The following is a 16,678-nucleotide window of genomic DNA, read 5'->3' on the forward strand; positions in this document are numbered from 1 at the left end:
AACTTCTGTGTTGACATTAGGTCCAATTAGGATTCAAACAGGAATCTATGGACAAAAGTTTAGTTAACCAGCAGTTATTTTTAATTAAGACAGTCACTTTTGTTATTTATTCAATGTTTTAGCCTGTCCTCCCAAAGGAGCTCAGAACGGGTTACAAATTAGGAACTCAAGCATTTTCCTTATCTGTCCTGGCAGGCTCACAGTTATCTAATGTGCTAGTTTACTAGTATACAAATACTGCAACAGCTTTATCACACAGCAAATGAGTTGTTCAGCTGCATAATACTGTTCCTCTTCTAAGGTCTATATAGTATATTTGTATTTATTGTACTTGATTTAAGATATGAAATGAATAAAGTATTAAAAAAAAAAAAAAAAAGAAAGAAAGAAACCCCCCCGGAATATAAATGATGATTAACCTTTTCTCTGCGTACAGTGTGCTTTGTGTTTTTTAAAATTTTATTGTTGGTAGATCATTTTGACTTGGTAATTTTAAAAGTAGCTCGCAAGCCCAAAGAGTGTGGGTATCCCTGCCTTAAAGGGACAGAGTCCTGTTTTCCCTGGCTGTATTTGCAGAAGAGTGCAGGGTAGTGTTCTTTGACTAGTGTTCGGTGTGGGCTCAGCATGATCACTATACTCTGGATTCTGCCCAGCAGAGACCCATTGATCTGCCCTAACTAACTTAATGCGGTTGTTTCTGTGTCTTTTAACTGGCACAAGGCTGGCACAGGAGTCGGACTTGTGACACAATGCAAATTCCTTTTACCCATGGGTGGGATGGGGGCAGTTTTCAGTGACAGACAAACTGCTATACTTATAGGAAACACTTTGATATGTGCCCTCAGTTTGAAGTTATACAAATAATACAGAAAGCCTAATGTTGCATGCCTATTTTTAGACAGTGCTTTTTAATGTTAAAGCTATAGGCAAGATACTGTATAGAAGTCAAATTTGTAGAAGAAGTTTTAAAAGATGTGTAAATCAGACACCTTAAATGATCAGTAACCCAAATAGAACCAAAGACAAATTTTATGGTAATGGACTTGAAAGGATGGCACAGGCACAAAAAGATTACCATCCTAGATTTCTTTTTTTGTCTATTCTTCCTTCTTGGTCACATCCACTAGAAATGATCAGCAGTCTGCTAACAGAGATGGAAGGGATCGAAGCCAGTCCCATCCTTAAGTATTATCAATTTCACTTTCAAATACACTTGACATCTTATAAATAATCCTTATAAAATATAATATCCCCCATCCTTATATAATTATGATAAATATATTCTTCAATTATAATCAAAAAATACCCGCCCCCCCTGCCCCCCTTATTTTCTTAAACTTTTTAATTCAGGGAAGAATAATTTTTAATCTTTACAAAAATAAAATCCATCAATGGCCTCCACACATCCTTAAATTGCCGGGGGGTTTTCAAAGAGATCAAGGCAGATGACTTTATGCAATGTCACCTCAGTAACAACTATACAAAAATAGACAAATACACCCCCTCCCTTTTTACTAAACCGCGATAGTGGTTTTTAGCACAGGAAGCTGCACTGAATGCCCTGCGGGGCTCTCGATGCTCATAGGCTCCCTGCGCTAAAAATTGCTATTGCGGTTTAGTAAAAGGGAGCCATAGTGCAAAATATAGACAGCAGATATAAATTCTCAAAACGGCCACATTTTGATCACTAAATTGTAAATAAAATCATTTTTCCTACCTTTGTTGGCTGGTCATTATTCATATCATTTTGTTCCCAGGCTCTGGTTGTCTTCTGATAACTCGTTTGCCAGGGTCTCCTGCCCATTTATCGTTTTCTTCTTTCTCCGTGCTAACCATCAATCTTCCATCTCTGTCCTTCCCTTCCATTTCCCTTCCCTCCCCTGGAAGTCTGGCATATTTCCTTTTTTTCGTCTCCATCCCCAGATCCACCTTTTCTCAACTACCTTTTCATCCTTCATCTCTCCCTCATTCCCCACCACCCCAGGGTCCACCATCTCTCCTTTTCTCTTCCCAACTACCCTCCTATCCACACCCTCCACACCATCCCTTGTGTCCAACTTATTCCCTTACTGTTCATTCCCTCCCTAAATTCCATTATCCACCATCTCTCTCCCTCTTCTCTGTTTTTAGACCCATTATTTCTTCCCCCCAAAGTCCAGCATATGCACGTTTCTTTGAACCCCTCTTCCCTCCCTCTGTGTATTTCTACACCAGGGCCCCCCTCACCCAAAGGCCTGTCCCCCCCCCGAAGGCCTTCACCATTCCCCCTGAAGGCCTGCACTCCACCCCTGAAGGCCTGTCCCCCTGAAGGCCTGCACTACCCTCCTGAAGGCCTATCTGTCCCCCCGAAGGCCTGCCTGTCCCCCCTGAAGTCCTGCACCCCACCCCTGAAGACCTGCCTGCCCTCCTCCCGAAGGCATGCACCCCACCCTGAAGGCCTGTCCCCTCCCCCCAAAGGACAGATGGTGGCGTTTATCATTAGATGATATCTTCTTCAAGACTGGAGTTTTTTCGTTGGAGTTCTCTCCATATACCAGTTCTTCTCAAGTTTAAAAAAAAACATATATAAAAGTATTAAAGCTCTATTTCCATATTTATGCACCCAGCATTGGATCCACAGGAGATATCATCCAATTATTAATGCCACCATCTGTGTGGCCAAGACTCTTGAAGTAGGTATAGTCCTCTATACCGAAATGCTTGCAGCGTAGAGTCATTCTCTGCAGAATTGTACCACTTCTTTCCATCAATAAAGATTTCATTTGGAAACATCTCGACTGACCCACTCGTTTCTGCTTTGGCCTTATATATCAATGACACTCAACAATGAATACAGGTAATTAGAAGTAAAACCACAGGTTTTCCTCATGTTTCTCTCTGATGTTTTTTAACATTTTTTTTAAATTAGAGTTTTATGAGATGAAACTGGTTGTCCCATCAATTAAAAAAGCTAAATGGGAATTTACCAGGGCCAAAGCATTTTATTTGACTGCCCCATCTATTTGGAATTAATTACTTAGACATCTGCGTCCTGAAGAGAATTTTAAGAGTTTTAAGACTTTTAAAAACGTTTTTCTTTGAACAGGCATTTGTAGTAGATATATGTCAGAACATACATATTTACTGACACTTAGGATCAGAGCTCAATAGTTCAGATTCCTTTGGAATCACACAGCAATGGTTCTTTGGCGTGACTGATTTAGTTCTAAACATTCTTTTATGTCTGGTTATATGAATGAAATGTAAAGATCTGCCCTATTTTTTAAGGCATTCATTTTTCATCTATTCTGGTTTTCCTGTAACCACTTTGTGATCTTTTGTTAGCATTAGCAGTATATTACATTTTTAATAAACAAATGTCCTGCAAAGCATTTTATTAACATATACATGTGTTCTATTAGGAAGTGATGTAAAATATGTCAGCTCACAGAGTAGAAGCAGCATCTGTTCATTTTTTTTCCATTTTTGAACTATGAGAACTGTCATCAGCACAATATTCTACCCTCAGCTTTTCTTCTTATTGTCAGTTTCAAAGCTAAGCCCAGAAGCTTTACACAAAAGGCTTCTAAAATAAAAGTCAAAAGCATCTGAAAATCAATTTGCAGCCACATTGTGGTGTCTTTCAGCAATGTGACCTTTTGAGTTTTATCCAATTAAATAATTGGTAAAAAAAAAAAAAAAATCTGCATTTTGATTTTCTGAAGGTTTTTTCTGGGGATGGGTGAGGAAAGGCTTCTTTTCCGCTTTGGTTTTATCTTTCCTTTCCTGCCTCCATCTGCTGAATGCCTTGGCTTCTCCAGTGAGAACAGATGCAACCAGTAAAGGTAATATTCCAGTTCCTGTCAAGTTTTAATTGCTTCTGTTTGCCAAGCAACAAGTTGCTTTGAAAATAAGATCAAACAAAAGCCGAGGCACTGCAAATAGCAGCACTGGGTGCCCAGTTAAAATATGTACAGGCATATAAAGGCAGTCAAGACACTTACAGCATAATGCAAAAATACAACACTGGTTGGTTGGTTAGATAGTTGGTAAACAAGTGAGCCATATAGGCTGGTCAAAGTTACATGTGTCCACCAGGTAAAGTCCTTAGCAACCATAATTAATGCCCAAGCATAAAGGTCTCAGAGTTAATCTTAAGGACTACCATCAAGTTTTCAGATTTTAAATGAGCTAGAAATTTGACAAAATGATTATGTCATTTTGAAATGCCTTTTAAGATTTTGACACAGACCAAAAGGCAGAACAATAGTCAAAGAGTTCTGAGAGTGGTAATCTACTGATTAACAAACCTGTGTAAAAACAACACAAAACCGTGAAATTCATTAAATTATGAAAATATTTGTGAAGCGGGGTATCCTCAGTATGAGAGGTCAGCGATTGTTTGATTGTTACACGCTTCCGAAGATTGTGCCGACAGGTCTTAGTAGCCTCTGTTGCATTGTTAAATTACTGTTTTGTTGGCAATCTCTGCTCCTGATGAAGATGGTGAAACGGAGCTCTCTGTCGAGTGGTGATACTAAAATTTTGTGTGGCAGTATATCTCTCCAACAAGATTCAGCTAGTATTTCTCATTGAACAACAACTTTGGATGAATTTTTTCATGCATTAAGTGGTGCTGTGAATTGTCACGAGGGGGTATGAACTTTATATAGGACATGCATTTTCCCCAATTTGATTTATGAACTGTGGCTTTGCATATTTATTCATTCTCTTATGAACTTTATGAACTTTTTAGGAACCTTTTTAACTTGTGGGTTTCAATATCAACTTTTTCATTTTTTCATGATTTTTTAAAAATATTTTTAGGCACTTTTTGTCATTAAGTGATATTATGAAATGTCAATAAGCAGCAACGCAGCACGACAACTCTAGCATGAATTTTTTGTAAGCACTTTGTACTTAACTATTTATTAGATATTGTGACGATTCTTGGGAGTTTATTTTGTATTTTTTCATCTTTTCTCTTTTCAATTTTGTACTTTTTCCCCGGGGTGAATGTTTTGATTTTGATTTAAATGGAATTTTGATTAGATTGATAATATCAAATAGGACTAGATGATGTATGGGGCAATTCTTATTTAGACTCATGCCTAGTGCTGGTCACCTATGAGTTACTGCCCAAGCCCACAATCTCTCATTTGCATGCCAAGGGCTCATACTGATGTCCATTATTCAAAAGAATTTTTATTTTATATTTTTCTAAGTTCAAACATTTTCCCCGAGGGATTAAGAGTGTTAGCCAATTATAGATTGGATTCTGGACATAAAAATATCAAACACGTCTAGTTATGAGGGCTTGCAATTGTCCTAGCCCAGCTAGGTACCTGTCTGATCTGTGGTGCTCTGTTCCAAAAGATTACTTCTATTGCTTGGTGACATGCTCTAAAATACAAATCACTGGTCTGAGGCAACAATAAATGATGTCTTCCTTTGCCTGCATGTGATGCCGCCAACATGTCGACTTCTCACTAGTCAAGCACAAAGCAATTACTTGACAGGAAGAAGATGACAGCAAACAGCATCTCTTACCTGGAGTATGCTGTCATTTTCTCAGTGAGAATCTTTTCATATGAACACAGAGTACATCTTTAGCACAGAAATAATTGCCACTCTGCCCATGCAAAAGTAGATAACCTATGGCTTACTCAAGAGGCCAAAGCAAAAAAAGTTAAAATTCTGCCCTGGAACATTTTTGTCACAGGTCTGTAATTTTTTTTTAAACTTGCTTCTATTTCCCCATTGCAGCATGGCTGAAAGACCCTGACCAGAAGCTTCTTGTGTCCCAACCCCTCCCAAGAGAACTAGCACCGACAACCACTACTTTAAATGCTCATAAAATGGAGAAAAATTGAGTTTATTAAAAACTTGTCAAAAAAGCAATGGACACTTTAACACACACTATTAGTGAATAAAAACAGGGTTTGTATTAAATGTATGTCCAATTGCATTAATGCATGCTCACAAGAGATAACTTTGAAAATAAAAAAACTCAGACAATTGAAATAATGTGCATCATCTAATTAAAGTGACAGATTACTTGAAAAAAAAGCTTGATTCTAGTCAGAGAAACCAAGTTTAGGTAAAACAATCAAGATTGTGAACCTTCATTTATCATTAGCAGGAAAGAATACTAGACTCTGGATGTTCATCCCTGCTATGAAAGATAGTTTTATTTTAAAAAGATGAACTTACGTAGTTCTCCTACTTTCAAGATTTCACAAAGCATCTTTGTTAGCTCAATGCTGCTGCGACCAAAAGGACACTCATGTTTGTCTTCTCGGCTACTGTTTTCCAGAACAATCTGCATTGGAAAGTGAACATATATGACATATTAATCATTTACAAGATGTGCATGTGCACACAAATGTAGATAGGATGGGAGGAAGGGTTTTTTCCTCCTATTTTCTTTCCTTAGGGCTCCTTTTATCAAGGCGCACTACGGGGGTTAGCGCATCAGACATTTCATCACGCGCTAATCCCCGAGGCAACCTAAAATCCTAACACCTCGTCAATGGAGGCATTAGATACTAGCGCGGCAGGCGGTTTAATGCGCGGTATTCTGCACGTTAAACTGCTACTGCGCCTTTGTAAAAGGACCCCGGTAGCGGTTTAATGCGCGGAATACCGTGCGTTAAACCGCCTGCTGCGCTAGTACCTAACGCCTCCATTGACGAGGCGTTAGGATTTTAGGCTGTCGCGGGGGTTAGCGCGTGATGAAATGTCCGACGCGCTAACCCCCGTATTGTGCCTTGATAAAAGGAGCCCTTAGTCTTCATTGCCCTTTTTATTAGATTACAAAAAAATTAAATATATTATAATAGTCCTATTAAAAGTTATCATTATACATTTTGCCTGCTTGATAGTTGAAAATTTTTCAACTTGTTTTTAGATTTTTTAAGTCATGTTTTTTTTTCAAATTATGCCTTTGGTGTTGTATTTATTTATTAGGATTGTTTTCTGGAAGAAAAATAAAGATGTCACTTATGTATTTAATCACAACGACACAAGTATGGTGAAATTCAACAAACAACTACTATATGACTCTTCCACTTGAAATGTGCGAGGTACTAAACATGGAGTATTTAATGCAACATAACATTTGCACAGGCTTATTCAAAAACTAAGAGGAGAAAAAAAGGTCTCAGAACCCAACCCTTACCATGCAAAAGATGTGGCTAAAGGTATCAAGGGTACCAACCTCACTGGCATAAAAAACTTCCTCTGTCAATGAAAAAAGCTCTGTGCGGTGCAATATTATAACAACAAGATAGAAAACCCAATTTATCTCTTATGTATTTAATGACATTTCACATAGCCCATGGAATGCTGAAACTGATACAAGATAATTAATGTAACATCACACATTTTTAAACCCATACAACAGCAAGAGTAAATACAATATACAACAGTAAAAAATGGTTTAAAAGAAAGCTGTAGAAGAAATATCTACTTGCCAAATATCTTCTATGCACTGGCCATCATTAATTATCAGTAGCTAATATAGCCGCAACTAGTAAAAACTGATGCATCTCCATGATATGCCAAAGAATAATGATTAAATGCATACACTGAGGATTTGCTATTACTGGAAAACAAATGTATGTTACCACAGCAGTGCTGTGTAGGTTCCATGGTAGATGAGGTCTCTACCTATGATCCGCCCATGTGTATGGCACCCCCCTTGTATATATTCACTATACTACTTGTGCATATCCTTACAGAATAGGTGCTTTGCTATATAGTCGGAACTGATGCGGCAGAGGAAAGGCCCTGCCGGGGCTGCCCACAAGCAGCCTGTATTGAGGCTGCCTCCTGATGACCGCTGTGATTTGGGTAAGGAAGAGAAAGAGAGAGAGGGGGAGGGAGCTTGCGATTCAGGACTGCAGCCTGCTTCTGCCACTAAGGGGCTTGAGGGTGGGAGGAAGGCTTTGTGGTTTAGGACCCTGCCGCGCTGGTGCTTTGGGTAACATTTTTTTTCCCCACTGGTGATTCTTTTGTTGGTTGGGTAAAAGTCCTGGTTAATTGAGACTCTAATGTAATTAGAATAACTTCCATGTCCTGGCGCTCAGAGCTACCTTATGGAAACTCATTTGTATCACCGTGGTGCTGCTAATGTTTTATGACTCTCACAGATTATATTTTCATCTTGCAGCAAGAGAAATATGTAAAAATGTTAATATATGGATAATTTACTGTAATCTACGTTCATTTTTAAACATGAGGAAATAATAAAACACTGACCTCAAATCCCCCTTAGCTTCCATAACACATAAGCAGTAGACAGTAAATCAAAACTACTAAGGACTAATGGTGGAGGACTAATGGGTTAAATTCAAAATGGAATGTAGAAGCTTACAAATAGATATATCTAACAGGTGACATACTTCTGGAATTGATATGCGCTAATTAGAATTCAGGAACATTCTGAAATATAAACACCCCTTCATACAATCTTCCTGTCACTAAAGAGGCAACCATAATCAAATTTAATTGAAATAACATGCCAGCAATTCATGAAACATTTGACAGGAAAATAACCGTTGGACAATAAGGAGAATTAGAATATAAACTAGTTTTAAAGTACAAAACTTCTTACCTGTAAAAATTCAGATTTTATTTCAATTTTCACACACAGATGGGTTTAGAAGCCGAGTCCAAGAACTACTACTGTTTGACTCACAGAAAAAGGTCAAAACTGCTTTTAAAGAACATTAAAACCACTAAACAAGGGAGATTGGGTAAAGCATTCTGGCTACTCTAAGGCATAGAGAATATTCCATATTAAGATGGAACACCCGAAAGCGAAGCTCACACCTGAACTTTGTTTCTCCACCGGTTAGAGGTTGTAAATTTAAAAGTCATCACCAACATCTTTTCGTACATCAATCAGCACTATGGGGTAAAGACTTTGAACAATTGCCAATGCCTACTACCTATGGGGAATTCAGAAAACACCTAAAAACACATCTGTTCCTGAAATACTTGGGAAACCAATCTTAGTCCTCAACAAACGATCGCTAAGTCTGTCCTTTGTTTATTCCATTCAATCTGTAACATTTCTAATCATTGTAAGCCGCATAGAACTTCACGGTCCTGCGGTATCTTAATTGTTATTATTATTATTTTCCAATAGCAGACTATCATTCTCTAATAAAGCAATTCTAAATGAGGTACAAGAAAGAGTAAATGTAATTCAACTGGCATAAAAAGTGGCTTGCATCAACATAGATAACTCAACAAGTGAGAAAAGCATGCACAGTATGGCTCATATAATTCTTTCCAGGCTCTCTGCATGTAAATGTATGTATATGCTGTGTGTGTAAGGCATAGGGCATGGGGGGACTATGTTTGTCTGTACATGTATGTTGGTATGCGTACTTTGTATGTCTGATCAGGAGAGGAGAAAGAAAAGCAGTTTGAAAGGTGTAGTTCCATAATCACTATCGTACAGTGAGAATCAGTGCACATATACTACAGCTGATAGAGCTGTTTCTCCCACTTTTGGAACGAGTTCATTACAAACATGCATTATCACATGCTTAAGGGGCCTGGTCTCACACACTGGCTCTCTGCTCTCCGGTAACCTAGATCTCTTTCATTCTCTTTTCTCTACTCGTGCAGCTCAGCATTTCTCACTTTATCTGCTGCTGCCCCCATGGTCCTCCAACCTTGTTTACAGTGATAGAATTGTAGAGAAACATCTCTGAGATAGTACAGTGCTTTTCTTCTCCTGCATACCACCTCTTCTAATGCTACTTCTGTGGCATGGTATGGTAAAAAAGAAAAAAAAATTAGACACCGGGACATGGAATAGCAAAGGAAAGATAAAAGCTCTAAGTATAAATAGCCTTATTGGGTCAAGCCAATAGTCTATCTAGCCCAGCATCCCATCTTCACGGTGACAAATCCAGGTCACAAGTACCTGGCAAAAAACCAAATAGTAGCCAGTCACATCTCTTCAGCACTAATGGCTGCAATTATGGTCCTGCGGGGTTCCCGTGGGAATCCCCCATAACTCACGGGACTCCCACAGGTACACCCCTCTGGCTCACGGGACTCCCACGGGGACTCCCCTCTAGCCAACAGGACTCCCACGGGGATGGAAGGCTTTGGAAGCAGGGTTCGTCCATATAATATAATGGACATGTCAGCCTTAGTAAAAGAGGGGGTTTATAAGTTAATTACCTGAACAAAAAACAAAAAAAGGGTTCCACCAAAGAGATTCCACAAGGAAAACAGCAGCGCAAACACAAAAGAAACTGTGGAATTGATGATCCTGTCAGAAGTAATTGCTGCTTTTTATGGGGACGGGCAGGGATGGAGGTAATTCCTTGCGGGGATGGGTGGGGACGGAGAGGATCCTGATGGGGACGGAGAAGATCCTGGCGGGGATGGGTGGGATTTCTGTCCCCGTGCAACTCTCTAGCTGGGAGATAGCTGGCTAACTGGCTGCCACTACATGTGCCTACCATTAGACGTGCCCCGTACCCTGCCCAGCCTACCACTAGACCACCAGAAGGGGGACAGGGTACAGGGCACATCATTTGGTTCAGATTTTTTTTTTCTGGTCTTTCCTCCACAGGTGGGTGCATCTTATGGTCGGGTGTGTCTTATGGAGCGAAAAATACAGTACTTGCAAACAATTTTTTTCTCTGTTAATGTGTTTATCTGTTTTTGCAGCATGAAGCACATAAAGCAGAATTCTCACTAAAAGATGAACAGAAATAGTGCGTTGACAGGTAAGCCGTAAGAGAATTCTTCCACTAACCTGTATTGGTACATCGTATGCAAAGGTTACTACAATGTGATGTATTTCTGTCTTGAAGTACTACAATAAATGTTATGTCAAGCCCAAGTTACATTTAATATGGTGAGGATAAGACACCCTATAATAGCTATATAGCCAGGCTATTTGAGTGGGGTAAAGAAATACTACAAACTACAGAAAAGTGCAAAACATCACAAACAAAGTAGCATTCTTAGTAATTAAGTCCTGAGAAGGCCCAAAAATTGAGGGACATTAAAGTTATCTGCTGATACTATCTGATCAAGCTCCCCACCTCTTCTCTGGTCACCAGAGAAACCTTTTGATAGTATATATTCTCAAAAAGACTCTGCCTGAAGATACTGCAATATTTATTTTCAATACATTTTCAGAAGTTCTAATGGAGCCAAATAATGAGTCATTGGAAAATTCAGTATCCTTACCTTCTAGAATGAAAATGGTTTTCCATTAATTCCAAATGAGCATGTAATAAGGTACTATCTTTAACCATAGACGCAGCTGCAGATTGTAATGTGCCAAGAGAGATCTAATTTTCTTTAAATTCCCTTCAATGTCCTCTAATCTCATTTCAGTTTCAGAGAATTTAATAGCTCCTTCCTATAAAAATGCACTCATTAAGGGAATTATTCCTTGCATTGAATGATCAATACACTTAACAGCCTGCCATATGTCCAGGAGAGTAGCTTGATTCTCTTGAAAATCAGTTCCATCTGTTAAATAATCAGATACCGTCTGGACAAAATGAGGGATAGGAGCTCAGGTACATTAGACAGAGTGTGAGCCCATCGGGACAGAGTGTGAGCCCACCAGGACAGATAGGGAAAAATGCTTGAGTACATGAATGTAAACCACTTAGGCTATAAGTGGTATAAATCTAATATAATAAAATGGTAAGCCGCGCATGCGCACTTCCTAAGTGTGTGCCGGTTTTCCGTGAGCTGTAGCAACACATAGGAAGTGCGCATGCGCGGCTTACGATTCTTTGAAAGACGCGGCGGTGGCTACTCTCACGATCCCCGGATGTCGGCCCGATGGCTGGAGTTCACCGCTGAGTCCGGTGAGGAGTGCTTCCCTCAACAGGAACCGTCGGGTCTAATTCAAATACTCCCAGCAGGTCGGGAGGGGGCGGAGCAGGCTCGCACGCCTGGCGGGGACCGGACAGGAACTAGACTCCCTGCAGGAGCCAGCCTGATGGCTGGCGATCACCGGACTGGATAGGGGGAGCAGGTAAGGGGATGCTGCAGTACAGGAGGAGCAGGGAAGAGGTGATTCTGGACAGGGGGGGAGGTAACAGGAAGGGAGGCCTACTGCTGGATAGGGGAAGCAGGGAAGAGGTGCTGCTAGACGCGGGGGGGGGGGGAGGTAAAAGGAAGGGAGAAGGGCTCCTGCAAAGGAGAAGAGCTACTGCTGGATATGGGGAGCTGGAAATGGGGTGATGCTGAACAGGGGGAGATAAAAGGAGAAGGGCTACTGCTGTATAGGGGGAGCAGGGAATGGGTGGGGGTGCTTCTGGACAGGGAGGAGGTAAAAGTAAGGGAGAAGGGCTGCTAGCACCCGTTAATGTAACGGGCTAAACAACTAGTAAATAAATAAAGCAATTCATCTAACCACCCATCCTCTGCCAGTTTTCTAGATTGTTCATCCATAGCTGAAATATATAAAGGAGAGGATTCTCCTACTAAAGTAGTTACTGGGTTGAGGGGGAGGAGTTTACTCTAGAGATGATAAGGAAGCAGCGATCGGGGAAGAATCACTCACAAGACTGACATTCATAGCTGATGGTCCCGGCTTCATATGCAAGTCCGTCGTACTATTTAGCACAGTAGATTTATTTCCTAGTCAGACAACTCCCTCCTTTTAAAGCTAATACTCATCATGTTGATACTGCGTACTCCCACTAAAGGCATTCTGTATTCACTGAACGCTCAGTGACTTCCTCACCATCTGTATCCTGAAATTCGCTGGCTATCCAGCCCCCTTCACTGTAACATGTTAATATTATATTGTAACATATTAATACTATAATTCTTACTATTCTGTACTCTATAATCACTGACTGCTCAATGACGACATCTTCCCTATTTGTACGCTGTAATTTGCTGATTGTACAGCTCTCTTCACTATGAACCGCCCAGAAGTCGCAAGATTATGGCGGTATAGAAAAAATTAAGTTATTATTATTATTATTAGTAGTAGTAGTAGTTGTCTTTACTCTAACAGGTTCACTTATTACTCTCTATTAACAAGTTCTGTTTCAAGTGTTCAGGACATTTTCTATAGAATGTTTAAGAAAATTGTACCATCAGTTTGGCTCATAATGACAATGACTTTGCATGGTCTACCGTCACTCCTATTTGAGTATGACCTGAAAAAGCAATGAGTGAGAAGGCTAAGCTTATTTTATTTTGTTGCATGCACCCTGGTGATCACGTATCTGCTGCTCTCTACTTTTGCCTCTTTTTTGTGATTCCATAATAACTTACTGCTTCAGCCTCAAAATATCACAAAGTCTGAATTGTTCAAAGTATTTTTTGATGGAATTTGCAATTCTACACCACATAAGGTCAGTCTGTGTATCACTCTCTAAAGGATAGATTTTGGAGAGGTGGTAGTTGATACTAAACTTAAGTTTCTTCACATCAATACCGAATTCGAAAGGAGAAGTAGCAAATGTTATAGGTGACTCAGAAAGAGACCAAGACGATACATCATTCAGCATAGTGACCACATTAACCTGGGTTAAGGGTATGTTTTGCTCTAATGTTTAGTACAGAAGTGTCCAACCTCGGTCCACAAGAGCCCCGATCTAGTTGGGTTTTCAAGATTTCTCTTATGAATCTGCATGAGATTATTTGCATGCACTGCCACCATTGTATGCAAATAGATCTCAAGAATATTCACTATGGAAATTCTGAAAATCTGACTTGCTGATGACCAAGGTCAGACACCCCTGGTTTAGCTCATCTACTGAATCCCCTGCTGTAAATGTCGCCACACTCCACTGATTTATCCAGATATCTTTAACCTGCAATATGTAGCAAATATGAAATATTTTCATATCTCTGCATAAAAATATGCAGTTAAAGATATCTAGATCAACTTTCCTAGACATTTTCACACTGATAGCACCTTCCTCCAAAACATACACACTGGATATTTCCCTCAGTGTGATTTTCAGCACTGTAATTCACTCCAGTGTAACTCTGGCAAAGATTGTTTTGCTTTCTAATGCACATGACTTTCAGAACAAAAGCTAAGATTTGTTATCGAGAAAACTGACCCTAAGTTCCAGTACAGGACTTGAATGTGTTTGTTTTTATAACTCGTGTAAAAAAAGTAACCAGAAACCTCAATCTTGAAAGTATCATGGCCAGTATAGTTTTTTTCCTCTCTGTATTAATAATTCATTATATTTATTCCTCTGCTGTGCTGAAACAGAACTTTGGTTTTGTAAAATGGCAAGGATCCTTTAAAAAAAAATCCACTGACAAGCCCAGGGCAAGGATACTGCATAGGCAAGCTAGATAGGTGCTTAGGCCTAACATTTAGATGTAGTAATTCAGTGGAACCCATGGTAGATCTTGGCACTGGTAAGAAAGGGTAGCTGAAAAGGCTAGAGACTGGATTAGAGACTAACACACAGGTGGGGATTTAAAAATGTATTTATATTACTGGGGTGGAGGGGGGGGGAGTGCAATATACTTGTTAGTTTAGAGACCACTTCAGGGTTAATCCTGCCCTGGATGGCCAGTATATTTTGAATATTTGAACAAATGCATGCAATGCAATGTCCTGTTGCATGTTATTACAAACTGAGATTACCAGGTATGTTTACCGCTAAAGCGACTGGAGTCCTAACAGACAGATTAAATGGCAGGTTTTTAGGCAAAAAAGGACCAGTGATTTTCCCTTTTGTGTACAAGATAAATAAAGTTTAATAAATTAAGTCCAAAGTCTTCTTTTAGGGGTCAATGCACTAAAGCGAGTCAGTCCCTACTGACAAGACAAACAGATGAGAAACAAGCATTAGGAATTTAATTTATTGTGGAAATGGTTCAAAACTACTTGGGTATGGCCAGGAGGATAAGGGGTACCGATTTAAAAGTGCCCTCAAAAGGTGGCCGTTTTAAGATGGATTTGAATAAGGCTTCAGAGGAAAGCAGGACACATTGATTCAGGGATGTAGCAAGGTGGAAAGAATGGAGTTAGAGTTGTTGATGAAGAATGGCACAGTTAAGAGTGACTTTACCCAAGGAGCAGATAAAGAGGAGCGGCAGAATGAACACAGTTATAGAGATCCTTGAACTATAAGCGAACACAGAGAAAAGGCCAATGAAGAAGGGGGGTTAGGAATGTGTAATGAAATTGGCAGAAAATAAGTTGTGTGGCTGAATTTTTAATAGACTTAGGCCATCAAATAGATTGACAGTGCCACCAATTCACCTGGTTAAACCTAAGTCAACTCAAAATTCCGCATTTTTTTTTTTTGCATCGGTACCTCTTATGGAACTCACTTCTTAATGAACTTCGTGGTGAACTTACTTATATCACATTTAGAGCCAAGCTAAAAACTTACTTATTTGGATTGCCATTTCCCTCTTAATTAATTTATTTTTATTTTAGTTTATGTATTTTTGGGGTTTTTTATGATTTGGTTTTAATTTTCAATTAGACATCTCTTTAATACAGCAACTAAATGATTTATTTTTTATTTTATTTATTTTTTATTTTTCTTCTTATCTTTGTATCATGATTATTTGGCGTTCTTTTCCTTTTTAATTGATGTACACCGTACTGATGTTATAATCGAAGAGCAGTATATAAATATAAACATCAACATGGGCTACGGTTCAGATGCATTATTTTTATCCCTAACTCGTTTTGTTTTAGCACAGATCCTTTTTCATGCAATGAGACCTAGTTACTAATAACAGTATAATAACACGTCTTAACCAATGTTCCCTCTACACTGTGCAGGAGTTCTCTGCCTACATTATTTCCAGTGGGGGTGCTGTTTCAGCATCTGATTTTCCATAGCAAGGTACAGGCAAGCTCTGCATGACTCCAGGTAACCTGCCAATCCTTAGCAAGTGAAAATGTGGTGTCAGGTCAAAAGTGCGCCGTAACAAAGGCGCGCCCAGACAATTGAGCGCAGCGCGTGCCACCGTGCCGCTCTAAATTACTGTTTTTAGGGCTCCGACGGGGGTTTTATTGGGGAACCCCCCCCAATTTACTTAATAGACATCACGCCGTGTTGTGGGGGCGTTGTGGGGGGTGTGTGGGGTTGTAACCCCCCACATTTTACTGAAAACTTCACTTTTTCCCTGTTTTTAGGGAAAAAGTTCAGTTTACAGTAAAATGTGGAGGGTTACAACCCCCCAAACCCCCCATAACGCCGGCGCGATGTCTATTAAGTAAACTGGGGGGGTTCCCCAACAAAAACCCCCGTCGGACCCCCAGAAAACTGTAATTTAGAGCGGCGCGGCGGCGCTGCGCTCAATTGTCGGCACGCGCTTTTGTCTTTCACGCCGTTGTCTATGAACCGAAAATGTGATATTGAAGCACCACCCTACATTGGCAGGAATGCAGTTAGAAAACTTCACACAGCTTACAGGGAACAATGGTCTTAACAGTAGTCCACACTGGCACCCCTCCCCCTTACCCTCCAAAACTGGAGAGAGATGGTTCAGAGTAGAGAATGACACGGTGACAAAATTCATCACCATTCCCGTCCCCGCGGATAACCGTGGTAAACCATTTTCATGTTATTCTTTAAGGAGAGAGGGAAGAATCAGAGTATGAATGGCCACAACCACTGACCCGCAAGCTTTACTTTGAAGAATGCTGAGATTGAGCAGCAACATTCCAGAGCTGGTATTGTGACATCATAAT

At 39.9% G+C, this 16,678-nt stretch overlaps 1 protein-coding gene across 5 annotated transcripts in view; it reads right to left on the reverse strand.

Annotated features, from left to right (window-relative positions):
• The window catches only part of ELMO1 (engulfment and cell motility 1), a 668,619-nt gene that overhangs the window by 301,995 nt on the left and 349,946 nt on the right, over positions 1 to 16,678 (reverse strand). For all 5 annotated transcript variants that reach the window (XM_033930221.1, XM_033930218.1, XM_033930220.1 and 2 more), the window contains one exon: positions 6,193 to 6,301. In XM_033930221.1, coding sequence (XP_033786112.1) covers positions 6,193 to 6,301 — 109 coding nt within the window. The remainder of the gene's footprint in view (positions 1 to 6,192; positions 6,302 to 16,678) is intronic.

This window comes from Geotrypetes seraphini, chromosome 2, assembly GCF_902459505.1.
Source record: "Geotrypetes seraphini chromosome 2, aGeoSer1.1, whole genome shotgun sequence".
Taxonomy (NCBI): Eukaryota; Metazoa; Chordata; class Amphibia; order Gymnophiona; family Dermophiidae; genus Geotrypetes; species Geotrypetes seraphini.